Raw genomic sequence first — 27,470 nt, 5'->3', positions numbered from 1 at the left:
TTATAGTTGGGACGTAACCTTGATTACAGTTGAGAAGTGATGTGTAGCGTATGATAGGCTGCGGAGGCAAAGTAGAGGCAAACACCTTTTATGTTCACTGTAACCTTTAATGGATTCTTTATCAAAACCAGTATGAGCAGGAAAGAAGTGAATTTTTATGCTGCTTTTCGCAAGTAGAAAGTGGCAAAAAGGTGTAAGCAAAACATTTTTAAAAATACACTTTTCAATTTATTTTTCCTTTAGTGGGAGGAGGAACATTTAGCACCTTGAATGTTGTTTATGTAAATGTTTTGGAACACTGGGAAGGTGGCGATGCAATATTCTGTCTTCAGCTCATGTTTCAAGACTGTCTTCAGATTCAAGAGCTAGAAACAGGATTTTCTAAATAGAAAGTCTGGCTTAAGACCATTTTTGTTCAGTCCAGGCCTGCCTTTCCTTACCCTGCTTTTGAAACTGATTATCTGGTAGCCAGGTGATCAAGTGAATAAAATTTTTGCTTTTTTAAAGATTATGAAGGCACAAGTCATTACTCGTTTGCTCAAAAAAAGCTCTATAAATGTGGTTTGAGAAGTATCCTTTTGCACTTGTTTCTCCTGTCCTCCTTAACATTGAGTAAAAAAGGGAGACGCTGTTTAATGAAAAAAACCCAACCAAACAAGCAACACAACTCAGTGGGTTTTCTTGAGCAGCTTATGTGTAATTGTCCATGTAGCAAAAAGCCTGACATCTTCAGGAGCGTTCTGTTTTATGAAAGTGCTTTGCTAGTATATATTTGGGCTGTTGATATGAAAAGACTTAAGTGCTATGAATTGGGGCTTGTGTTTTGTACATACAGGTTAATGACATAACTTCTGTGTAGTCCTTCTACTCATGTTCCCTTAAAATAGCAATACAGATTAATGTACATGATATCTATTCAAAGTCACAGTTATTTATCTTGTTGAAAGTGTCTGTGTCATACCATCATTAACAGCTGAACCACTTTCCATATACTACAAAAAACATCAGTGCAGAGAAGTTAATATTGAACAAAATAGGACGTTGTGCAGCCAACGCTGAATTAAACATAATGGACATTTTATCCCCTGTTGTGTTTTGCTGTAGAACACCACGGTGATTTTGCGGAATACTAAGCTGCCATGGCTGAACGCTATTCTCAGGATTTTTTAAAATTCTTTTTTTTTAGTAAGAGGCTGAGGATTTCTACCTTTTCCCATTCCTCCTGGCTGCTTTGTTTAGAGTCATATCTTTAGTTTGGTTTTCCTTGAAGTGCTAATCCTGAATTTCCTTCCACCTAACTAATGCAAAGAGATGGTTCTTAATAATGGAAAGAAAGAGATTGTAAATCCTCTCTCGAGCACCAGTAGCACCTTTCCTTCCCCTACCAAATTGTTTCTAGTTGATTAGGAGTTCCATTTCCCTTTTCAGTCTTGAAAAGTGAAGTGGAGAAGGACTATCACAATGAGACCTGTGTTGTACTGGATAATTTTTATAGTAAATCATGACTGTTACAGTGACAGTGTGCTACAGATGAAAACACATGAAATATTTCTGTACTGTTTTGAAGTCGTGAATGACTTTAAGCCAACTTCCCAGTACCCTAATTGGGTATGTGCTGGTTTTCTGTGGCTGTCAGCAGCTGTTTTTTGTGAGGTGATGTTTTTAGACAGCTTGAGGCCTTTTGAGCAGAGTGTGCGCTCTTGGTTGCTTTATCGGAATCAATCCACAGTGTAAGTCAGAAATAAGTTTAAAATTTCCTGCTGTCAAATATTTACCCACTTAGCAAAGGGACAGTAAACCACAGTGGCAGCAAAGGGCCCCCTTTTTGTCTCCAAAGGTACTGTTGCTAGTCAGAAATTGTTTGAATGAAAATCGTGCCCAGAAAGCTCTTAGTTAATGCTAGATGCTCAGGAAAAAAATATTCAGTTTATGGCTGCTAGTCCAATGACGGGAACAGTTTGTCCCTAGATGTGCATTAAGCATGAGCAGTAGCCAACAAGATGATGCAGTGAATTTAAAAACATGCCACCTGTTTGTTTCCTTCACAACAAACCTTTCTTTTATGGTGCCTGAATTATGGCAACTGGAATAATTTAGATTTTAGTGATGTTAACTTGGATATATAGTGGTAAACCAATAGTTCTGGACCTCTTTCCATTCCTGGAAGTTGGTTATGTTTTGCAAAACCAAAATTGAAGTATTTAATTCTAGTTGTGGTTAAGACAGGGTGGTGGATTCTGAATGATTTGAAATGGTCTTGAGTGTTAGCCAGTTCAGTGGTGCTGATATGTTATTCTTTCAAAATCGGATTAAATATCCGACAATTGGTAGGTAATGGGATTCGTTTTGACATGTAATATTTAATATTCAGGAGTTATTGTAGGATTACATAATCACTTTCCTTGGACACAGTTGTGTGTGTTCTCTCAGTTCTTATACAAGAATCCAGTTTCGCCCCATGTTTATTCCCAGTTGTGAATTATATTTTTAGAGCTTCCTACTGTTCTGTCATATCTCATAGTGAGTAGGAAATTCTGTCACACGTGCTACCAGTGTTTACTGTTTCTCCAGATTTGTATGGTTAGGGGGAAGAATTTGAAGAAAGCCTTTTCCTTATGTCAGCCTATTCCTTTCAGTTCTGTGCACCTGGAATATTTTGGTCTTCCTACAGAGGCAGCTTTTGTGAGGTGACCAGAAAGGAGGTATTTGCTGTAAGTAAAGAACTTGGTGCTGCGCAAATGTGGGAAGATGTGCAGCATCCTAAAAAAAATGCTTGAAAAAAGCTAGTCTAGGAGTCCTCACTGTACAGGGTATTCTGCTGCTTCATAGATTGCCTAACCCAGCTGAGCAGATTGCTGCATTTGACTATATTGGAACTAGAAATACATGCAGAATATTTGGGAGGTTACGCTGTACATGCATACAGTTCTAGTCAGTCAGGACAGGACTTAATATATGTAAGCCAGGAGTATGTAGGTCTATAATGAACTGTTTCTGCTATGGCAAGATAATAGAAACTGAGTCTGATCTTTCAGTGTGCCTGGGTGCCTGAATTAATAACTGTTGTAGTTAGCTGATTAATACTTTGTTATGAACTGTCACAGTTCTTGGAGGGAAGGGGGTGGTCCCCCCACCTTGTTCTGTCAGAAGAATGGTGCATAAATTGTGGGTGGGTTTTTTGGTTGGTTTGCCTTTTCCTCCCCTCTGGCTACCTAATCAAATTGTGTCTGATTTCCTGGCTAAACTTTTCCTACGCAGTCCAGACAAGCGGGTTGATTCATCCTAAAGCCCTGGCTGCCGGCAGAAGTAGATACTTTCTCTGAGGATTTGAATTTAGGAGGAGATGTATGCATGATATTTAAATTCTGTTCTGGTTGTGGTAGACACTCAGCTGCACATCGCATTCCGTCTTTAACCCAAACTGTTTTTACTGGATTCTACTCTCTTGTGCCACTTTGACTTTGCTAATTAACATTGTTATTGCTCTAGAAACATAGGCCTAAATTTGTCAGAGTAACAGGAGGAGGGCAATCAGTCTTTTCTTGTCTTATATCTATAATAAGTTAGATAGATACTGACGAGAGGCTTTTTTCAATTAGGGATAGGAATCCATACTCCTTCATGAATGAGACTCTGTAATGAGATAAGACAGATTATTGGCAAATTAGTAGCATTTCTCTCTTTTCCCGTGGAGACATTAGTGGTCCATAAGTATGTGTTGGTTTGGCTGGAACTTTGCATGCTTTTCTAGATACTAATGCTACGATATTTCAGCATCCAGCCTGCAACAATCCCTTTCTGGGATAAGCTGGTTTTTGGCCAGCTTCTGCAGTATCTCCTATTCTCCAACTTCAGATCCTATGCTGTCAAAAGCTGCATAGACACTTCATTAGTCTTGCTTTTTTGGCTGATACTCTCCCTGGATGGAGGTATGTGTCAGAAACGCGTGATAAAACTGCTAAAGTCTACAGCAGCCTTTGACTCCACCTATAGAGACTGTGTACTCGACTGCTTAGATTAATAATAGTGTATTAAATGGCATGGCTGGATATTTCTGAGATGTTTTAGGGAGATGGATGATAGTTCAACATTCAGTTGAGGAATCAATTTTTCAATTTTTTTTCCTATAGTTTTGGAAATTAATAGGGAAAATTGAAAACTTACAGACAACCGAGCAGATTAGTCTTACCTCCTCATATTATTTTCAATATATTTTAGTAGCAGAAGTATTTCTTTAATCTCTTACTATCTAATGAAGCCAGGTAAATGCATGTTGCTTGACTTAATTTGTGAAGGTGAAAGCAGGTGCTCATTTTTTTCAGTGGAGGAAATATTACCAAGTGGTAAATGCTATGGCTTCTTACTCATTTCAGAGTATGCATTCACTTATTGTAAAAGTAATCAAGAGTTTGAGTTTTGTTAGATTTCTGTCTCCAGAGCCGTAGCTTCTAACAATGATTTAAAATGCCATGCTTGGTAAAAACATTCTCAATTTAGGTGTGGTCTATAAGGTTGCTAATACTTTTGGGGCATTGTAATAGTAAGGTGATGATGTACTTAATGTCAACCTTTCACTTGGAAAACTGCTTCAGACTGATTGAGAAGACTGAGCGTAAACAGTTCAAAACTGTTCTGAAGGGGTTAATATGATGATTAATAATGAGAAAATTGGAACTTGCTACCAAACAAATAATATTTTCAGCATGTATAAAATTTGCAATGTCTACCTAGTTTAAACGATGGGTTTCACTTTAGGAGGTATTCCTGTTGTACCTATGAGGAAATGTTAGCCATTTTTCTTCAAGTGGTTCCAATAGCAAAATTTACAGAAACTCTTGATAGTGGCAGTAAATCCTTGTAAGGGGAATTTCCTGTTCAATATCAGTATGAGGTTTCTGTCATTCAGCACTATGCAAGATTCAGCACTATGCAAGATACGTTGTTAAAGTTCAGTGTTGGGCCTGTATCTATAGTATTTAGGGAAGATTCAGAGCAAGCTAATAAGAGCAGAATAAATAGTATAGATACAGGTATAAGATACCTCTTAAATGGTTTGGTGGGTCCCAGTGTAAGGATTCTTTTTTTTTTTTTTTTTTTTCTCAAAAATGATGGTTGGTCTAATCTGTGTGGTGGTGGGTGAATAATAAGTGTGCAGAAACAATAGGCAGTATTATGTTTTTAACATTTTCTCCAAGGTAGTTACAAATGCACTTCTAGCAGTGGTGCAACCTTATTCTATAAAAGCCTAAGTTTTCTAAAAGTTGAGGCTAAATTTGAGCCTAAGGTTCAGCAAGTTAATGCGTTTTGCAATATGTAAATTTCTTGCCCTTGAAGAATAATTTCCTAGACTGGGGTGGCAGTTAAAGTGGAAGAATAGTGAGGAGAAAGGTACTTCTCTCCTTAACTCTAACTGTAGCTCTTTTTCTCCATCTCCCCAATACTGCATATATTCCGGGGGAAGAGGGAGGCTGTATTGCTTCTTTTGCGATTACAATTTTTTGCTTACACTACATAACTATATTAAGATGAATATGACTTTTTCTATAAGTGTTGGGAATAAGGGTTGCTGAGCTTTGGGGACAATTGACTTTAATTTTTATATGATTTTTTATCAATTAATGCCCACAGCTGGCTGACCTTTAAAATTTAAATTTTTTTTCCTCCTTTTAGGGTTTCGTTTTTGCACTGAATGTAGCCAGGACGGATCCTTGTGGGCTTTGGCAGCCCTTGGAAACTGTCAAAGGTAAAAATCAACCAAAGTTCAATATTGTGTTCTTGAAAGTTGGAGGTGGGAAGAACATTAGCCTGTACTAATCCTTAACTAACTATAGGATATATTGCTGGTTTTATATACTTTCTAGTATGTTATTTCCTGCGGGTTTGGGTGTGAAGCTTTTTCTGTAACTGTCTGATGCGATTTGTTTTTGTCAGCTAAAGTTGATGGATATGATGGTTTTCTTTGAAAATTAATTAATTTATGATGAGATTTTAAACACACTGGAATTGGTAAGTGATTAGTTCCTACAAGCAATAAAGCTGTGTTAAAGTTTTGTTTATCTTCTGGATGCTTTTGCTTTCATCTCAGGACCTCTCAACTCACATTTCAAGTGACAAAAGATACTCTGTTCTTTTCCATGTGTTAACTTTTTGTTGCTTTTGTACATTCTGAATTAACTTGATGTAAAGCTGTAGCAGTTAGATATGATATGGCTAGATCATGTGTTAAAAATTAACACTTTTTTTGTCCACGTACATAGATAGAGACTAATGATTGCAATCATGTATCAATACGAGTGCATCAAATAAGTACAGTCTCATTTAAGATATAGTTCAGTACAGTATCACCTTGTCCTGTTTTGTTTTTTTCAAGTATGCCATGTGTACAAGATCATCATCTTTGAAGAGCACTTGTGTGCCTGTTTTGTTTTGTGCTCTTGAGAGAGAGTTTGGGACCTACCCTCAATTTCTACTTACTGTCTGTAATGGTGACAGTTTGCACAACCTTACTGTCCGCCAAGGGTTTTCCAGTGGCCGTATTCAGTTTAGACTTCGGAATTCACAGGAACCAGTGATACCACTGAATGAAATGTGTACATCTTTGCTGCAGAAAGAGATGGAACATAAATAGGACTAAATGATAATTCAGATTGTCCCAAAGCCATGTTGGTTTATGACAGGACAGTATTATAGTAGACATTAAAGTTCATAAGAACTGCAGCTAGTTCATATTAACGAGTGTTTTTACCTCTGAGAATAGATTCTTTTCTCTGTATGATAATTTAAAGAGTTAAATAAAAACCGTTACTAACTTTAGACATGCGACATGTTAACGTATCTGTGCATTGCTATTTATCAGACCTTCCTTGGAGTTCTCACTCGAGCCAAAGTTGGTTAATTTTTCTAGAAGACGTCAGGTAAATAAAAAGACTGGAGGACTTTAGTCCCATCTGAAGTAGGTTTGGTGGGTATATGCAAGAATGGAAGAGGAGAATTGTCATCCTTTTGACCTTTTCCAAGGGTGACTTTTTTTTGATAGATGTCATATCTGAAAATTCAAATGCACTGTCTATAAACTTTACATATTTTTATCCCCTGGGAACCTAGCATATCACGTAAATATTGGAAATAAGTAAATAAATGCTTTTTGGCATTTGGCCTTTTTTCCAATCCTGTAGGACACTAGCACAAATTTTGATTGCCTGTCTATCTTCTGTGTACAAAATAAACTACCCTATGTGTGACTTTCGGTCCTCTATTCAGAAGCTAGTGAGCTGAAGAGGCAGTGTCAACAACATAGAATAATTATTTTGTTTCTTCACGGGCTGGCACTAAGCAGCTACTTTGTTGGCTGAGAAATCATCCTCAGTTGTAAATGACTGTTACAAAAGTCTGCCACAGAGGTAGTTTCCCATGGATTCAGGAATCCCCAAATGCTTGCTTTTGGCAATAAACAGACTTGAAATGCAGCGCTCTTGTGCCAGTGGCCACGGGAATCAATTCACATGTGCAGAAACAACACAAAAATCATAGTATTGAATTGGACTTGTCGTTTGTTGCCTGATGTTTTGTCTCCTAAAAGAAGCTGGAAGGAAATGCAATGGGGAAAAATACAGTAGAAGGGTAGTGTTCAGCAAAACTTCCTCTTGCAACACCTCTTGCGGTTTGTGGCTTAGGGTGTTCTACACCAGCTGCAAGATTTTTGGTGGATGTTCCTTTTCCCTTGTGAATTTTTCCAATAAATTACAGAACCTTTTAAAACGTCCATCTTCTTGCCATCCCATGTGAGTTCACTCTAGCTGAGCATTGTATGAAATAGTATGATAAATTTTTTGAATATTAAGCTGATAAAACATGAATTACAGGGTAAATAAAGAGTGAACAAACTCCCTTTTGCTTCTTCATTACATTTCCTTTTTTGTAGATTTCTCTCTGTTTTTCTGTTTCTTACTCTCTTCTCTGAGCTATGTATAGTTCCAATGTATTTAATCCATCCTCTGTGTGAGAGCTTGCTTATCTTTGTTCTTGTAACCTTTTTATTTTATTTTTTTTATTTTCTAGTTCTACTGACTTTTTTTTTCTTTGTTGGTAGGGTTTTTTTTTTTGTCGTCTTCCAGGAGTAATACATAAAAACTGGTGTCAAATTTTGGCATTTTCCATTCCTCTGGTAGTGAGGAATATCTCAGAAGATAAACGTGTCAGTTTTTCAGAGGTTCATGTTTGAGTTCTTCCAGCACTCTGCATGAACAGTGATGCGTCCTTGCAGTGGTCTTGGCCTGACCTAACTGGTCTTGTTTTATTTTATAACCTTGTTTTGAATGCTTCTGTAGCTCAATTTCAGTCTTGCTCATTTCTCTGATTTGAAGCCAATTCACTGCCACAGTAATCCTTCTGTTTTGGCCTTTAGACATCAGACTAGATGTCTAACGATCTGTGGGGTTTCCCGATTACTTGAATCTGCTATTGTAAAATCGTGCTCAGGAACTCCCAGCTCCGGAGGCTCTGGACTTGGGTGGGTTTCAGAGATCCGGGGTGGTGAAGTACCATGGACAGGGACCGCCGGGCCTGGCCTCCTCCCCTCCTGCTGCAGAGCAGAAGGTGGCCCGGCAGTCAGAAATGCCTGTTCTATGCAGGAAGTTCTTAGCCTGGATGCATGATACGAGTCTTGTTTAGCATTTTGTACCTAAGATTTTTGATTATATGCTGCAGGCAAAATATTTGGTGAGGATTTGGGTGAGAGTTCTGCTTTGTCCGCATTCCCCTTTCCCCAGAAAAGGAAATGACTATGCTCTAAGTCTTTACAGCTCTGATGCTTTGCATGAGAATATGTGATATTACTGAACATAGCAGCTTGTTGTCTATAAGATTTAATGAGTTGTATGCAACATTTTGTAGCTTCAGCACCTTTATGTTTGTAGAGTATATTCTTCATTCCTTGTGTCAACTTAATAGCCATAAAAGATGTTCTCTACCTAAGCATAACATACAGAAGGTGTTGGCAGTGCAGAGAGTTTTACCTTACGAACAGGCGTTAACCTTGAAAGGAAGGAGGTGCATCTAGATGAACAATTTCTAAGCTTGCTCTTTTTGACATCATTACTATTTGCACTCCTAAAGTTGTCAGATTCCAGGCTTGGAATTGCTGCTGTGAAGGTGACAGTAGAGTCAGCAGCTCTGTAGCTGAGGTGCAAAAATGAAGTAGAGAGACTTTAAATGGATTTTAAATGCTGGTGCAGTTGAAGAGTTAGAGCATCTTGAGAGGGACAGCTGTTACAGGCAACAGCTCTTGGCTTTAAGAGAGTTTTTACTCAGTGTGAGCCCTTACTTTCGACATACCTGAATGTTATAGACCTGCTGATAGCTTACATCTCGCATTTTGGGAGTCAGAGATTCCTACTGAATTTATGCTGGTGCGTTTGATCTCCAAAATTGATTACTTTGATCCATTACCCCTGAAAGATGGCTTATCTTCTGGAGTAGATGTTCTAATCTTTGTAACCACAATCTCCCAAACCGTGTTGCATTCTTCCATAAATTACTTTATAATTCTAAGAATGGAGTTTGGGGTGCAGATTTTATTCAGTTGGAACTGCACCGATACTGTCAAACAAATTTTAAAATCAGTTACCAATTAGTGTAGAATATTGGAAACACTGGAAGCTGTTGACCTGGGTTAGATTGGAAATGTTGACCTAAGGATGAATGACTTCATCAGTTCCCTGAACCATTTAGAGCCTAGAATATATTTATTTCTAAAATGAAGTCAAGGAAAAAAAACCCTAAAGTAACAATTCAGAGGTACTGTGGGATCACTGGAAGTCTAACAATTTTTCAAACTAATAACCTTTAGATTGTCTGTAAGCTGAATCTGTGAAGCTTATATTTGCACAAAAGCTATTTCCTAGTAAGTAAGAATTGCTCATCTCTAGTCCGTGTGATTATTCCTCACTGACCATAGCTTTAATGAGTAAACACAATGAATATGTAAAATACTCAGCAATGACATATTTTAAAATTAAAAAGAAAGTATATTCCTATTAGGTGCTTCTTCTCTCTTAATTAAGTAGAGTTATGTCTTATCCTAAGTAGTGGCTGTCTTGTTTTGTAAAACATATACATTCAGCGAATATATGCAGGACTGGAACACTAAAGGTCATAGCCTAGAATGGTTACTTATGTGCACAGCAATCTCGCATAACACTGTTAAAGACAGAAAAATCATTGTTTTTAAAATATATCTTTCTTTTTTATCTTTTAGGCAGTATTTTGCATTTCTGCAGAGCTTTGCACAGATCCTGTTCCCATGCAAACTGATGAGGGAGAAATACTGGAGGAAGGCAGTCCCAAGGTCAGTGAGGTAAATGCCACTGTGTTTTGGAGGAACAAGAGCTTGCTTGGATGAAACAGGGGATACGTGGAGTGAACGTTGACTGCTGGTGATATTTTTAATAAATACCTGCATGCAAGTAAATAATATTTATTACTCTGGAGAACATTAAAAAAATAAAGTTTTCAAAGGCCTTAAAGATGGGCTTTTCTGCTGTCTACTAAGGATTGGAACGCGTGTCTTAGGTCACTCCCAGGAAGGAAAGAGGAAACTCTTGTATAGAAATACTAACCTTGATTGTGTTCCATTTGTTAGAACTGGGAGGGCTTGTGAAGATTTCTGTCCTACCCACCCACCCTCTCAACTGACTTAAAGAATTAGGCATGTGGACCCTTAGGTGCAGGTGTCCGTGTTTGTGGATTAGGGACTGATCTGTATTGAAGGTATTCTGCTCCATGTTCCCTTGTACTTCCTAGCATGTGCTTTGTTGTGAGACTGGATAGCGTGTTGCCTTTAAAGGTGTCTCTGATTCTCAACGTACCTTGTTGGGACAAGAGGCTATAAAGTGTGCTGTTGAATACAATGTTGCCTGTGTCCTGCTTTTTGCTTACTTCCTGAAGATACAGATGTTGAGTCATAAATGACTTTGGTTTGCATAATGACATAGAGATTATCATACTCTTCAATAGGTTTCTAAATTTATTTTACAGTCCTGACTATCTCAACCAGTTAGTGTTAGCTTTGCAACTGATCTGTGGTTAAAATATGGCTTCTAAATTTCATGAAAATCTGAATCGTTGTTAGCTTGCTTGTAGTTTTGTGGAAGAGACTGGCTGAAAAAGCAAAAAACTAGACTACTAAAATTAAAATTTGTTGTTTTCTAGCTGTAGGTTTTTTGATAGATGTTCTCATTGTTTTATGTTCTAATAGAACAAAACATTTTTAAACCTGTAGGCATCAAGTTAAGAGGTGATTAATTATTAGAGAAAGGATTTAGCAATTTTCCTGCATGTACTTTAGGGAACGTGTTAATTTTAAATAGCTTTGAAGGAAGGCTCACTAGATTAGGAGCTGACAAACGAAAACATATCAGTGGATGGACCTGCAGTCATCCAGAGTATTGAATGCATCTCTTGACAAGGATCTGATTACAAGGTTCAGTGGGGGATTGACATGTGAGAGGAAACATCATGGTGCAACTAATGACTGATTTTATTAGCATGGTTACTGGTGCTTACTTTTCACCAGAGAGAATCTCTGTGCGTGTGTACATATTTATATACACACAGGTGCCTGTATGTATGTGTATATATATAGAATCATAGAATGGTTTGAGTTAGAAGGGACCTTAAAGATCATCTAGTTCCAACCGCCGTGCAGATACACAGCTTTCATTTTTTTTGCCAGTGTGGCAGGAAGTAGATTGAAGTAACTGTCTTGTGAAACATACTCTTCCTCCAATGAAAAGTATGCCTTTCTTTGGCATTCCTAATTCTGGGTGTAATGGCGAAGGTTGTATCTCTATTCCAGCATTAGGTGTTCAAAAACTTAGTGAGTTTAAGTTTCAAAACAAATCTTTTAGACTGACTTTGAATACCTAAGTGTGTATGCAGTATTGCCTTGAAACAACTGTCATTTAGAGAGCGTGGGTGATTTGGAATCATACACCTGGTATTCAGTGTTATTAATTAAAGAGCTATATAGAATCAGTATATATTAAGCAGAAAAGACTCATGACTACGTGTAGTCCTTCTCCCCATCCTGTGATGTACAGGACTACTCATTGAAGTGTATTTTTCAGTGTTTTTTAAATCTGTAAATGATTATCCTCTCTTTCCTGGTCTCAGGAGAGTTTTATACCTATAACAGTTAAAGGGTTTGTCCTAGAAAAATTTAGGCAAAGTGTATTCCCTGGACTGTCTTGTATCATTAAAATTATGTCCTTAGCTTACAAATGTTTACATGATCTAGTGAGCCATTTTCCTGCGGATATGTTTTTCTAATAAATATTTTTTAGGCCTTCAGTAATACAGTTAGGGGTTTTTGTGCCAGGCATTTTTTTTTTTTCCTTCCTTATCCCCCCCATCTTCTCCAGGCAGATGACATGAGGATTTTTGGGAGAAGTTCGTTTTGTGCTTCAGAGACACTAATATAACTATCTATTCTGTCATATAATATTTGGACCTTTCATTTCTCCCCTTTTAACCATTCCAAAACACTAATCTGTAAATAAAAGCTAAATATATAATTTTTGTTTTGTTTATTATTCAGATCAGTGGATCTTTTCTTTGTGTTTTTCTAGGTGTTTTTTTCTTTCATACCCATATTTAAGTACCAGCAATCCTTTTGGATCCCACTCAGTTTATACTCTGTTCTCAAAAATCCTGTAATTTACCTGTTCTTTTGCCTTCACTAGAAATGACTTTTTTTAGCCTTTAAATATCTACGGAAGCCATTGTCTTCTAACATTTTATTTTGTATGAACATTTAAGAAGGACTTGGAACGCTTCATATGTTAGCAGCTCCTTTGAAGCTCTTCCCTTGAACATTGTAGAAGTTGAGTCTGCAGCTCATAGGTTTTAGGAGATTAGTTGATGCTGATTAAGCAGATTCCAGCTACTTCAGTGACAATAAGTATGATTATATTGTATATGAGGTCAGATTAAGGCCCGGTTCTTACCCTTTGTTCTGAATAATTCATTTCTAGCCAAAAAGAGATTTTTGCATGCAATACAAAGATTGAAATAACCGTTTATGGTGATTCGTAGCACCTTTAATGGGCTGTCTCAGAATAACTATGGAAGAAGAGGGGGCAAGCTTTCTGTCTTGCAATTATTTCTTCAATCTTGCAGGACTTCAGTAACAGTATTAAAGCTACTGTTGCAAAAGGGGGAGGAAAAGATTGTAGAATTTATTTTTATACTTTTTTGTTTGTGTACAAACATAAAATAATATAAAATATAAGCTAAAACCCACTTTATGTTCAAAAGGCAAAGACCCAGGCCTACATGCTGGAATGCCTTGGTATTAGCTACACTTGAAGTATTTCTGTTGAGTAGTAAAGGGTCTTGCTGTGATTGTGCTTGATACTTTTTCTTTTCTTTTCATAGTCCAAGATGCTCAGGGGTTTAGTAGGTACTTCACCACTGTTCAGAATTTTTATCTTATTCAGTTTTGAACTTGACAAGAAGTGGGAAACCTACATTTGGGCCTCTTGCAGAATGTGCGTGTTATCACTTCACCTGAATTTAAATTAAAAAGCTCTTGAACAAGCAGACATGGAAAATTGTCTTTGAACTCTGTAGCTGAATCCTTTCCATGATGTATTATATTTTGCCAAGAAGGGTCTTTGCCAAGACGTCACCTAACAATCACTTATGACACTGTCTTAAGCTGATCTTGAGTTGCAAATTGATCTGTCTTATTTTCCATAAGCATACTTTGAACTTGAGGAAAAGAAAGTAAATGTACTAACTTCTAGAGATACCTTTGTTATATTGATATCAAGGTGTTTTGTCTTTATTTATCACCATGGAAAGACATGCTCATAATTTATCTTTGTAAAGTGTAAGGCTCACTACGTGAAGTTCTGTATCTCGGAGTGCTGATACCTGACTCTTATGACTCCACAAAACGACAAGGCAAAAGGGGTTCCTTTTGATGCATATTGCTGGAAAAGCAGTGGTTAGAATAGTAGTCTCCTTTACCTAAGACTGCAGATCCCTTGACCAGTTATCAGTATTTGTTGCCGGAGTCTTAAGTTAAAATAACATATACTTGATAGAAAAGATGTCACTTGCATTGCTTTTTATGCTCTTTCCCAGTAGCATGGGAAGAGGCAGCATGTTAATGCTGTCAGCCGTCCTAACCAGTAAGAAGCCTTGGTACCTCTCTTCATGAATCACTAGGGCATAACTTGAGGAGCTAAATTTATTGTAGATTGAGGTATACTTGAACGAAGTATTCTGGGATGTCAGGGATGACATCAAAATCATCTTTCATGGAGATACCATGAACTTCAGGATATAAAGATATGCATACTGCAAGAATTAACTTTCTTATGGTGCCAGTCTGAAAATAACCAAAAAAGTTATACATGAAGACACTATCATACACTGGAAAACAAATAATATATCATGCTTTATTCCTTGTGAACTGGTTTGGTTCTCTAACTGTTTCAGATTTTCTGGCATCCTAGACTTTATAGTATTCTGACATATCAAGACCAAGCCTCGAAGAGAAAAGGAGCTTTCCTTCTGTTTCTGAAAAAGAAAAAAAAATTGTGCCTTATGTAGAGCTGAGCAGGTCACTTTAAAAACTAAATATATATGTGCTTCAAGCTAATTAACATTATGTGAGATATGATTAGAAAATGTAATCGCTGCAGTCAGGCATCATGAAGAGCAATAGTCTTGCTTTGACTCCTGTCAGCCTAGTGGCACTGCTGCAAAAGTTGGTCTTTATGCTTGCCTTCGCCACTCGTAAAATGAATGACAGAAATCCGGTGGCAACTTCTTCGTAATTAAGCTTAAGAAAAGTTACTGAGGGACTCAGTCCTCACCTTAACATTTGTTTTCCACACTGCTATTAATGCATGCATTTTTATTTCATTTTGTAATTATTATTTTTTTTTAATATTATGGTAGTTGAGTAGTGCTCTTGTTCTTCTCGACTTTGCATATGGGGAAGCTTCTACAGTTCTTCCCTTTTAGTTTTTTGGCAGTGTATCCTTTTGTCATTCATTGGATTGCTTTCCAGCAGAGTGGTTTCTGCAGATGCTCTTTCCCCTTCCCACCTCCAGCCTCATAGGTTGCTTTTGGAGAAACCTACTGTCTTGGAAGTTTTGTTGCCAGGGCTCTCCATCTTAACTGTTTCCATTCTTTGATCTTACAGTTTCTTCCTTGTTGTCAGACTGTCAGAAAACACTCTTTCTGTTAACATGGCATCAACATGGTAAAGACAGCTGTCACCTGTCAATAGCATGCTGTTGATTCCAATAATTATCTAATATTAGTGCCACAAAGAGGGGAAACATCCTGTAGAGAAGCAAGCTTTTCAAATGGGCATAGAGTTTTAAAAAATGTAGTTATTTTTGGCAGATGTAGAAGTCATGTAGATGTCCTATTTGACAGGAGTGTTGGGTGTATTTTATCCATATGATCTGTCAGTGAATATCATACAGCAAAGTGTCCTTTCACTTTATAAAATAGTTGGGTGATGAGGTGTCTAGTTTCTGGCTTTTCAGGGTCTCTCTTCTACTTGGAACCCCACAGACTCTGCTGTTCTTTAGATTATGATTATTTTTTTAAATTATATTTTGTGGTAGTTAATTTGCTACTAGTGATTACTAGGCTTTTTCCATTAACAGGCTTGGTACTCTGAAAATATCAACAAGCACTGCGCTTCTTGTTTGTGACTAATTTCTTTTCAGCTGTTTTCATCCATCTGTTAAGGATTACTGCACAGACAACACTTAAACTTTGTTTCTCGGTTGTTCCTTTGCTGAAAATACTGCAGGAGGAAGCTAAAATTTTACTTCTGATTTGAAGTATTTTTAGATTTCTTTCAATATTGGCAGGAGTTTTGAGTGTATGTTGCAAACTTCTTTCTCAAAAAATGCAATTAAAATTTTCATGTCAAATATAAAATTTCCCCCTCCCCTCCTTGTTGTTCCTTCATCTTTCAAAGTAAAAGCTTGTGAATTTGCAGGGAGGGAGGGACTTTGACTTAAGTAATTTATAGAAAGGTATTTACGAGTCATGGTTTTGATTTAGTGTTGTGGAAGGGAAAGGAGGAAAAATAGCTAGTTCTGCCTTTTTAATGTTTGTATGATAAAAATCTAGGTACACAAGATTTTTGAGAAAAAAGTGGCTGCACAGAATTTATAATAATCAACTCCTAATAAGTACAGGAAAAGGGAGAAGTTTCTGTACAGTATGGTGTTAGATAAATGTATTTTTATTCAATGTTTTCATTAGTATTTATAGAAATAATTATTGATCTAAATAGGTAGTCTAGAAATGAGGCTACTTTTCCATACTCAGGTGGCTTTTTCAAAACCAATGACACAAACATTGAGGTTTGGCTTATTGTTTAGTTTCACTGTCTAATGCCACTTATCAAGCTGTCTTGAGGTTACCTGTTAATCCTTGTTTTATTTCCCTTCAAGCTGTCCCCCTGTTCTTATCAGTCAACATGAATCTTCCCCTTACATTACTGCCTGCCTGTTCTCATCCTGGTTAATTCTTGTTTTTCTTGCCTCTTGATGTCTTAATTGTAAACTAGCATTTTCCCATCTGTTTAAATCACTCTTCAGAACTCTGTTAGTACTTGCTGTATTTTGTGTGTGTGTGTGAGAAAAGGATCTAAGCTCTTGCTTTTATTTCATATATGTTGAGAATAAAGAAACATAAGCCTGCCTGAGTGGTATTTGTATTTGAGCTGTTAAGTTACATAGCTTTATATTTATAAATAGAAGCTTAAAATTCAGAAGAAAGTGTTGTTAGGAGAGAGTGTTGCCTGTCAGAAGGGTATCTTGCTTGAAAGCGTGAGTATTCTGCTAACTGCCTTTATGGGTAAGTTATGCTCTGGTTTTGATACTGGATGTTGCTTGATGCTGACAATAGCGCAAAAGTTAGGCTGGTGCTTTCATTGTGTGGGATTTAGAATTAATATGGTAAAAAAAATCTTAGTTGGGTAGTTAACACAACATCCAAAATTTTGATGCCTTTGTCTCTGGGGCTTATAATATTACTTAGTGATACAGAACTGGGTTTCTATTCAGATGGCACTAAATAATTTAAAACATTCAGGCTGAAGGCCTATACAGGAATGAAACGGACAAAATGCTTTGTCACTGTAATTAAAAAAAGCCGTTTTCCAGTTTAATACTGGCCTAGTACGTGGTGCTTTCATACGTGATAGTTTCTCTGCAGTATGAAACCCTGCTACTCTTGAAAGTTTTGGCTTGTTACAAAGAGGTGAACTTTCAATCTGAGTGTACTTTCTTGTGAATACCTGACAAGTCAGAGTAGGTTTCAGTTTACTCATGCGGCTGTTGCCGCAAAAAAAAAAGAACCTAAGAACACTTTCCTACAAAATCCTACACAGTTGAACCTTTCCTCAGAGTGGGGTGGGGAAGCTGCTTGTGAGTTTATAACTTTGAATTTCCAAATTTCAAGGCATTGTAGCAAAGACCTGTAATTACGGTGTGTGGTTTAACCTCAGCTGGCAACTAAGCACCACACAGCTGCGCTCTGACTTCTGCCCCTAGTGAGATGGGGGGGAGAATTGGGAGGGTAAAAGTGAGAAAACGCACAGGTTGAGATAAAGACAGTTTAATAATTTAAAGAGGGGAGGGAGGGGGAGGAACCAACAAAGAGAAAGAAAAGTAAAACCCAAGAAAAAATAAGTGATGTAAACCAAAAACAATTGCATACCACCAACCAAACCGATGCCCAGCCAGCCTCTGAGCAATGGCAGCCCCTGCCAACCTCCACACACGCCCCCACCTCAGTTTTATGGCTAAGCATGATGTCATATTGTATGGAATATCCTTTTGGTCATTTGGCATCAGCTGTCCTAGCTGTATCCCCTCCCAGCTTCTTGTATAGTTGCTGGTGGGGCAGCGTGAGGAGCAGAAAAGGCTCAGCAGTAACTAAAACATCAGTGTGTAGCAACGCTATTTTCAGCACAAATCCAAAACAGCCCCATACAAGCTACTATGTAGAAATGTAACTCTATCCCAGCCAAAACCAGCACAGTATGTTATCAGGGTCTACTGGCTTTATAAAATAGCAGCTATAAACAAGGTAAAATTGTTGAGAACTTCGCAAAAAAGAACATGGAATTAAACAGACAGTGCGACTTGAACTGTTTTGAAGGAATACCGTTGATAGCTTAGCTGCTTGGACATTTTTGGAGAAATTCAGGATCAAGTGCAAGATTTTGCAATTTGGGTGTACTGTTTTCGACAGAGGCAAGACGGATTACTCATTTGAAACATACTTACCCGTAGTGAAGACTAATATTGTGAAAATATACACACTAAACTGAAAGATGACTGTGTTTTCTAATCTCTGAATGCCCTGAATTTCTTTTGAAGCACAAAAGAGAAGATTAATACAATGTTGTATTTTCTTTCCCTTGGAAAACAGCATCTGCCAAACTTTGAGATCTGTAAGGACTGTTAACATACAGTCCTTTGATCCAGCCCTTTCATACATACAGTTCGTGTGGAGGATAAGATGTGGTGTGGAATTTCATTGCAGTGAATAGGCTTTTTTCTGAGCTTTCTAAAGGAAAAAATGCTTCAGCCTTAAGTAAAACTCAGTTTAAACTCACCTTTTCTTTTCTTCTAAAGGTTCTTTCCTTGTCATAAATGTTTTCTCATTAGTTTTTTCTCAACCAATAGCATCTCTTCTTCAGTTGATTACAGCAGTTCATAATACTTTGCAAAAAAAACCAGAAAAGCAAATAATATTTGCTTAAAAAAATAATAAAAGCATTTCTGCATTTGTGAGCTGACATGGTATAATCCCAGTATGATTTTGGAGTCAGAGACAGTCCGGGACATTGCTTTGTGGCTTTGCTAACAAAGTGTCCCTTCTCATGCAGGTGTACTACTGGCACACAATTTGAGGGGTAACTAGCTTTTCAGAATATTGCCTTTTGATATCTTTCCATTCGGTATTGGCTTTACATTGTTGACAGTGGTTGTAGTCCACGTCAATGTGACAATGTTAGACTTCTATATAGTCAGCCACTTAATACAAAATCTTGTAGATGCCAAAGTATTGGTAAATGTTTTCAGTCTTACTGTCTTAGGCAGACTGAGGGGATAGGTATTTGGGGAAAAATTTGATCCATGGACAGTAAAAGATTACTTTACCCTTCCAAATCATTTGTAGTCTGATTAGTTTGGCTGAGTCATTGAAAGCTGTAAAACTCACTGGTCTTGCTGACTTCATATGTTTTGCAAGACTTCATAAATTTGCATGACCCTACAAGGGCAACTTTGTTTTCAGTTTATGAATTAGATAGGTATGAAATTGTTTCGGTTCCTCAAAATTTTTTCTTTTCTCGTTGGGTATGGAAGAAGTGGATATGGAATTTGTGGAGAAGACTTTTTTTTTTTTAAATTTATTCTTGACAGTAAAAATAATAGTGATGGTCTTCATCATTACAGTAGATAAGAGACTGCGGACAACTAAGGACACTTGAACGTGAAAGGCATTGTGCAATATCAGTTCCCCTGAGGGTAAAAGCAACATTAAAAGCATGTCAGCGTTTCCTGTCACTTGTGTAAAGTCTGTTTACTGTGGATAGTAGACAAGACAGTGTATTATGAAGAAGGGAGAATGTAATAGTTGTCTAAAGATGCATTAAGCGTGTGTGGAATTAGATTGCTAAGAAATGTTACAAAAGTACTCTGAAATCATGTTGGTACATTTCAACAGGTACAGAGTTTCCATGTATGATTCCTAGAGAAATAACTTATTCCCGTGGCACCCGATTTTTTTTGTTTGAGGACAAGTTGTAATGTATGCAAGCAAGAAAAGCCCAAGTTCTGCCCCAGAGATGAGTGGGTGTTATAATGGTTTGGTGGTCTGTCAGATATCTAACAATTTTAATAATCCTGAGAAATTCGGAAAAACTACACAAGCAAGCAGCATTGTCAGTGGGCTCCCTTGTTACTACAATGGGTTTGGATTTTCATTCTGATAACTGGAGAAACTGGACAGTAGCTTTACACTGTGAGTGTGAATAGCCTGTATTCCTTCTCCTTTTTGACAGTGGTCAAAACTGGATGCCTAATACAGGCTTAAAGTAGGGTTAATGTATACGTAAATAGAATTGCTCTCAGCCTCCAGATGTTTGTTGCTCAGGAACTTTCAGGGCCACTGGCAGTTTCTATGTGTTTAGAATCCACACAATAGATTTCTCTTTTGTGAAACACAGAAAAGAAAGTTAGTTCTTTCTTTTCCTTGCCTGTCTGGTCAGATCTCTTAAGGCAGAATCATTTCAGCACCTCTGTGTGTGTGCCTGGTTTATGTCACTTTCAGTCACTCCTAACAAACAGCAGAAAACAGTAGTTGTGGCAGTGAAGGTGATTGAATGCGCAGTGCAAAAGTATAAATTAATTTTCAGTAATTCTGATTATCATCTGCTTTCTTGAGCCATTAAAAATTCTTTTCATTGTTTGTGCCTGTTGTCCTTTTGTGGCAATACATCATCTAGCTCTCTAAATCTAAGTGGAAAAGAGCAGTTAACGTGTTTTTCTCTCTTCTGTCAGGGTGGTTAACAATGTGTATATCAAAATAACAGCCACTTACAAATGTCAGTTTAAACTGCTGTAGCTTATTCATGTGTGTCTGCACCATAAATAGTAAATAACTGTAAAATGAGTTGTCTAAACAGAGTCATTGGGCTGGATACGAGTGGCTGTTCAAAGTGGTGGTGGTGGTGGGTGAACTGTTCATGGGCTTTCAGGTCAGATTTTTTTTTCCCCTAAATGGAAAGTGTGGAAGATTTGTTATGGAAGTGTAAAAGGTTTTTTCAGAGTTTCAGAAGTTCACAAGAATTCATGGCTTGTGAAATGTTAATGATGTTTAGCTGAACAATAATACAAAAAGTTAGTTAAATAAAAGATGGGAATTACTCGTGTCTTACTAAAGTCAGATTTTTCTGAGATCCATACTATGTATGTACAGAACATACTAAGAAACGGATGGAGTGCAACTGTGGTGCAGGAAAAGGAGAGCACTTTGGCTTACATTCAGAATGCTTTATGCATTTTGTGTCTGAGATTGCTGAACTGTTATTCAAAGCTACCTCGGCAGCTTCAGAGTTGAAGTTTTCAAATGGCATTTCTACATATCCTGTCATACCATAACACGAGTGACTTGGAGAGCTTTGGTGGTTGAAGGTGTTGCTGGCAAAATAGTGTCTTGCTGCAAACAGCCAGGGTAGTTCAAATTGCCTTCAGAGCAAGATTCAGATGAATTACTATGTATATATATTGATGAGCTGTTGTATTTGAAATACTTTGCAGCTAAGTCATGTGTTTTAAAAAAATGATTTTTTTTTTAACTAAGTAAACTTTCTTATCTATACAGTATGAAATGCGGCTGGGGTCCTGACCTTTTTAGCGTTTCCAAAGTGTGACTGTTGTTTTCATGATATTTATAAAACTATTTGTTTTAAGATTAGCAGGGAATTCATGTTAAGCTGCTGGGTACTTCACAGACTATTAGATAACATAAACAGTTTTAAAATTACATAGAAAATGGGCCATGGGATATTTCTGCAAGTGCAGGTGATTAATTACTGACAGTTGGAGGTAGAAGCAAAACTTCTAGTCCTTTAACCATAGCTGCAGGTTTGGTGTTTATTTAGGTGAAACATAAATTACATATTCTGAGTTACATAACTTTTCTATTATTAATGATTAATTGAGCCCCCATTGATAATCTGTCCTATTGTTCTATAAGGATGATGCGCATTTTAATGATGGTATAAATTAATGTGTTGGCATTTATAGTTAATGTTGTAACATTTCATTGAGTTGGGAATTAAAGTACCATTAGGCTGCATATACCAAGATAAGTGATTTTTAAAAGTAATTGTATATGGTTTAAGTGCGTTAGCATTCAAAATGATTAGTAAGGAGTACTGAATGTGATATGTGACTGAGTAGTAGGATTATGTTAGTAAGTTTTCACTTCTCTTTTTACTAACTGGAAAACCAGGTAGGACCACATGATGGTAATAACATTGAAATGCTCAATCTAGATGCTGATGAGAAACTCCAACAAAATAGTGAGTAGGCTGAGAGCTGGTTCACATCTTGTGTTGGTATTTTTTGTATATAGAGAATGCTCTTTGACAAAATTGGGGGGGGGAAGGCAGAAATAGGTTCAAATGAAAATTTAGTAACATCACAATGCTGTACAATACAACAAAATCCTGAAAGAGACCAAAAATTCACATAACTTTTCATGCATGTCTTGTCTCTAAGACTTTCCTGTGTGGTTCACAAAAATGCTTTCTCATTTTGGGAGCTGTTTTTTCCATTATTTTATTTCTTTTAAGTTTAAATCATTGTTTCTAAGGTGTGGTTTTTTTTTTTAATGCTTTCATCTATGTATTGGAATTAAGGTTTAATCTAAAAAGTATATTTTGGGACTAATTTTGCTAACCTATTTGTGCTATTCTCTATGCATTTTTGAGATGATAGCTTAACACTGATTTATTCTGAAGAAAATTATTAAAGTGTTCATAGCTAAATTGCATTGATCTTTATTAAAAGAAGTTGAATTAAAAATTTAATTAATCTGTTGCTAATGAGTAAAGTTTTCCCCGATGCAGTTTGTCCAAAGTACTCATAATAAAGCCAGAGGGGTGACTCAGCTTTCTTTTCATTTGTAGCAGTGATTACATTTCTGTTAGACCTCAAATTGTCTCCGAAATTTCTGACAAGTTCTTCTAACTGCTTGGCATTATAGGGCTTCCTCCACTGTTAGCAGTAGTGACTAGTAACTAATTGCTTGGATTTTGGCCATTAGGTTGTGCAATTCTACTTAAAGCAAGTATTGGTGAGACAAAAGAAATGCTGATGGCCTGTTTGCAGTAGCGCTGTTGCTGATGATGATTGGGAAGGTGGACTGGTGTTAAAGCAGTAATTGTGACTGATCACCAAATTTATCAGTCATAAGCTGGGCCTGCAGTAGGCAGGTAACATAAATTGCCACAACCTGCAGAAAGCAGCTTTTGACCTTGGCTGGTCCTCGCCGGAGTCTAGTTGTACGCCAGGTAAGGCTTTCAGTTCAATTGTGCTTGAGATGCTAGCGAATGAAAAAATCTTAAGAGTCTTCCATCTCCTGTTCACTCAGGTGGCTGGTTGCAGTTTATTTTATAAAATAGAAAAGAAAAAAAATATCATAGGAACTATTCAAGGAACTATATCAAAGGAACTGTTGAGTGGGAAAATTTATCTGAACTAGTATGTTTCTATAACTGGTGAATATTAAAAGACAAAATACTGTTTAAAATCAATAGCTTTTCATAATAAGTATGGGATTTCTTACAATTCTTACATTTCTAGTTTCTCTTATGCTCAGTTCAGTTTTGGTGGGCTAAGATAGCTAATGAAGGTGTTGAATCTTGTTAGGAAAAAGTGAATTCTGACATCAGGATTCAGGAAAGATTAGGCTTTTGCCCTTGAAACTTTCTGACCCTTCAGAGTGTGGCTGACTTTATCTAGGAACTCCAGATCAGGTTTAGTCATTAATCAAATCCATTAGGGTCTCACTGAAGGTATTTTTAGAAAGAGTAGTATGAAACTGTAGTAACAGGTGGTGTACTTCTGGGGGAAAAAAAGTAATAGTTTATGATGTCTGAGCTCCTTCTGGTATATTTCATTTTCTAAAAACTAAGTATTGAGTGTGTAATCGTGAATAGCTCTTTTAACTTGCATAAAATGATTTGTCTTTTATTATTTAGAACACACAATGTACAAACTTTTGTCAAAATTTGGGTATTCACGGTTGCCTGGATTTTTAAGGAAAAAAAGCTTTGAAATAATAAAATACGGAGTTCAACAACTTGTGGTTCTTTTTTTAAAAAAACACAAGTTTTCTATTGACTTTCACCCCTGCTGTTTAAGGTCCTATTTCTGGTTCCTGCTTCCAGCTGACAAAATCTTGAAGCCTTCTCCATTGCTTGCCAGGAGAAACAGGTGTGGAGTGCGCTTCCTTTGATTTCTGCTCTTGGAATCAATGGCTCCCTCTGCAGTCCTTTTAAAAGAAAATAAAGTGTCTCAGATCCTCTGCTGTTCCACCTTTTCTTCTTTCCTTGGGAGGAATACAATAGGTACAAGAGTTTTGTCTTGCCTCCACCTTCCAGTCTTTTTCTACGGAGTCAGGACAACTGCATTTCCTACTTATGGTGTAACTCAAGAGAGACTAAAGACTTAGAATACGCCTTTTCAGAATGCTTGCAGTTAACCAGATCTGTTGTGATTGCTGTATGCTGTGTATGGCTGAAAGTTAGCGAGGACTCTGGGCTCCGGCTTCCTTAAAAAGAAGACTAAAAGAGTGGCAACGTGGTATGGTGATGATAGAGCGAAGAGAAACTGAAAGACTTGTGGGAAAGAAATGTGCACAGGAATTCTATAAAAGTTGTGGATGGAGGAAAAGAAGAATATTTTCAGCTAACGGTGGCTGTTATCTCAAAAATTACTCTTTGCATCTCAAAAATAATTAATGAACAGGTAGTTGGGCTGAAGAACTAATTTTATGAAAGTGTAAACTATGTCTGTGGAATTCTACTGGGGCATTTTGCTCATTGTTTTCAGAAGGCTCTTTGTCAGATATATCTATTTGAATTAAGATGAACTACCCAATAAAGTGTTTGTCACTTTTAAACGTCAGGGAAAGCTGGAAATGGATATTACTTTATAAGCTTATTCTAGAATTTTTAGAACACTAAGTAAACTGTGTTGCGTTTTCTAGCAAAAATTTTTAAAACGGCAAATTTCAAAGTGGAAAATACAGATCACTGATCATGAAATTGTTTAACATATGTAAGCAAGCAAAATAAATTAGAGGCGAGGTTCTGCAAAGAGGAATGTGAAAATTGCTGCACTGGATCAGGTCTGTGGAATGAACTAACATGTAACTTTCCCTTTCACTTTGTAAAAATGATCTCATTGCCAGAAACAGAAACTTGTATTGCTAATGTTTTGTAATCCTCTAATACACAAATAAATCTCCATACATAAAGATATATAAAACATAAAATCCACAAGGACTTGTGAAATTTGGTGTTGCAATTTATGTTTTTACAACAATTACTTTTTTGTCTGCCTAATGGTATATTTTCCGAATAAATTCTAAAGAATTTTTCTTAGACCTTTCCACACTGAATTGCAGGTTCTCGCTGGGTTGAGAATTTGGCAGGGTGTTTTTTCTCCTATATATTACCTCTCAACATCAAACTGCATCTGTTCTTGCATTCATAGGATTGCTGGGAAATTCAGGTTAGAAGGGACCTCGTAAGGTCTCTAGTTTGACCTCCTGATCAAAGCAGGGTGTCAGCTATGGGGCCAGGTGAGGTTACGAGGGATTTTATCCAGTCTGGCCTTGAAAACTTTGAAGCAAGGAGACTACAGAACTTCTCTGGACTATCTGTTCCAGTGCTTGACTGTCCTCATGGTGAAAATGAGTCATCTTATGTTCAGACTGGGCTTCCCTTGTTTCAATTTATGTTCGTTGCTTCTTGTCCTGTCACAGTGCACCGGTGTGGTGAGCCTGACTCCTTGCTGACCTCCTTGTAGACACAGACAGGCTCCTGTTAGGTCTCCCCAAAGCTGTCTCTTCTCCAGGCTGAACAAGCCCAGCTCCCTCAGCCTCTCCTCACAGGGCAAGTACTCTGGCTCCCTGAGCATGTTGGTAGCCTGCTGCATCCACTTTAGATGTATTTATTGTATTGGGGCACCCAAAACGAGGTGCGTTAGACCCTGTCTGGAATAATAAGCACTGAGTGGAGGCAATAATCAGTTCCCTCATCTACCGGCAAGGCTCTTCTTAATAAAGCCTGGGATACTGTTGACCTTTCCTGCCAGGGCACACTGCTGGCTCATGATCAGGTTGCTGTCTGCCAAGACCTTTTCCACAGAACTGGTCCCCAGTCAGTTTTCAGCCTGGATCGTTGCCAGGGCCTCTCAGGTGCAGGGCTTTGTGTTTGTCCTTTCTGAATTCACACAGTTCCTGTAGGGTCCATTCCTCTAGCCTGTCTAGGTCCACCTGAATGGCAGCCCAGCCCTTGGACGTGTTGATTGAACCTCTTCATCCCAGTTAAGTATTATCTTAAAATTCTGACCAGAGTACTGGCCCTACTGGCCCTTCAAGTCATTGGTGAAGTTGTTTGTTGGACTTGTCTTAGGGCAGACCCCTAGCTCTACCCCTTGATACCAGCACCCCACTTGATACCAGCCTCCAGGTAGCATAAAACGCAGTAACCATTACCCTCTGAGCCTGACCAGCCAACTGTTTCCAGCCATTCTAGTTGTTCGTTCATTCTAAAAAGACATCTAGTTCATTAATTCTCAACTTCTTGAACTTCCCATGTCCTCTTTTAGTGTCTTGATGCATTTTGCTAGCTTTTTTTATCAGTGAAAACCTACCAGTTAATCTTTATTTTGTGTATTGAATAGTTTCATGTAAGTACTTTCTCAGTCTGTGACTAATTTTCTTGGTGAATTTCTAGTGAGAAACTTTGTCATTGCCTTTCTCTAAGATCCACGAAGCCCAGCTTTTTTTTTTTTTTTTCAATATTGACATAATCGTACCGTATCTTCTTCAGTTGGTTTAAAACAGATTGTGTCTAGACCTGCAATCTTGTTTCTATCTCAGGTGATTTGTTGTTCTTAATTATTTGCCCACTTCTTTGAAATGGTAATTTTGATAGATAGGCACGCTAGATGTTAATGTGTCTGGAACACTTATGTTGCTATCATTCTTCATATAAAATTCATATTAAAACAACAGTTTTATTGGCAGTACTTCAGCAATTGCCTTGTCCTGGTGATGGTCTACTAGATGTTCCCATTCTCATTCAAATTTCTTGTTTATGATCCAATAAAATAAATTCCCGTTTCTAAGTTTCTGTTGGTTTTAAAATCATTCCCATTTTATACTTCAGTTTTTGTGATCTCTCCTTTTCTACAACTTCATTAAATTGGATTTCTATTTTATATGTGAATCTCCATAGTTCAGCACTATACGTGCTGTATGTAGTGCTTCTTTACTCCCAAAGGCTGTATTTCATCTTCCTTCCCAGCACTGGCCACAAACTGTTCCCTTGCTTACCTTTCGTGTGAATTGTACTTGTCTCATGCCAGCAATGGGATGAAATACCTCCTGATTTCAGGTTGTGTAAGAGTAATTCTTAAACATTTACACTCACTCATGGAACCATGCTGTTTTGCTATATGGCCACAAATCTGTGTCTGTTTTACCAGTTGTCACTTGTGTTTCAACATCTGCAAGAACAGAATTAGTGGAACAAATACCTTTCTCTTCAGCTAGACAATTTTGAGTCCAGATGTTAGAGCTCTTGAGAATCAGATGTGGACTGAGGTACA

At 37.4% G+C, this 27,470-nt stretch overlaps 1 protein-coding gene across 17 annotated transcripts in view; it reads left to right on the top strand.

Moving 5' to 3' along the window:
* The window catches only part of TNRC6B (trinucleotide repeat containing adaptor 6B), a 133,664-nt gene that overhangs the window by 10,384 nt on the left and 95,810 nt on the right, over window positions 1-27,470 (top strand). For 15 of the 17 annotated variants that reach the window (XM_074578386.1, XM_074578374.1, XM_074578353.1 and 12 more), the window contains exons 2-3: window positions 5,671-5,743; window positions 10,256-10,354. In XM_074578386.1, coding sequence (XP_074434487.1) covers window positions 10,301-10,354 — 54 coding nt within the window. In that variant the 5' untranslated portion in view covers window positions 5,671-5,743; window positions 10,256-10,300. The remainder of the gene's footprint in view (window positions 1-5,670; window positions 5,744-10,255; window positions 10,355-27,470) is intronic. The other 2 variants (XM_074578303.1, XM_074578270.1) reach the window with 1 other exon arrangement.

The sequence above is a fragment of the Larus michahellis genome, chromosome 1, assembly GCF_964199755.1.
Source record: "Larus michahellis chromosome 1, bLarMic1.1, whole genome shotgun sequence".
NCBI classification, from domain to species: domain Eukaryota; kingdom Metazoa; phylum Chordata; class Aves; order Charadriiformes; family Laridae; genus Larus; species Larus michahellis.
The sequence above is the reverse complement of the archived record's forward strand: the minus strand, read 5'-3'. Positions and strand labels throughout refer to the sequence as shown.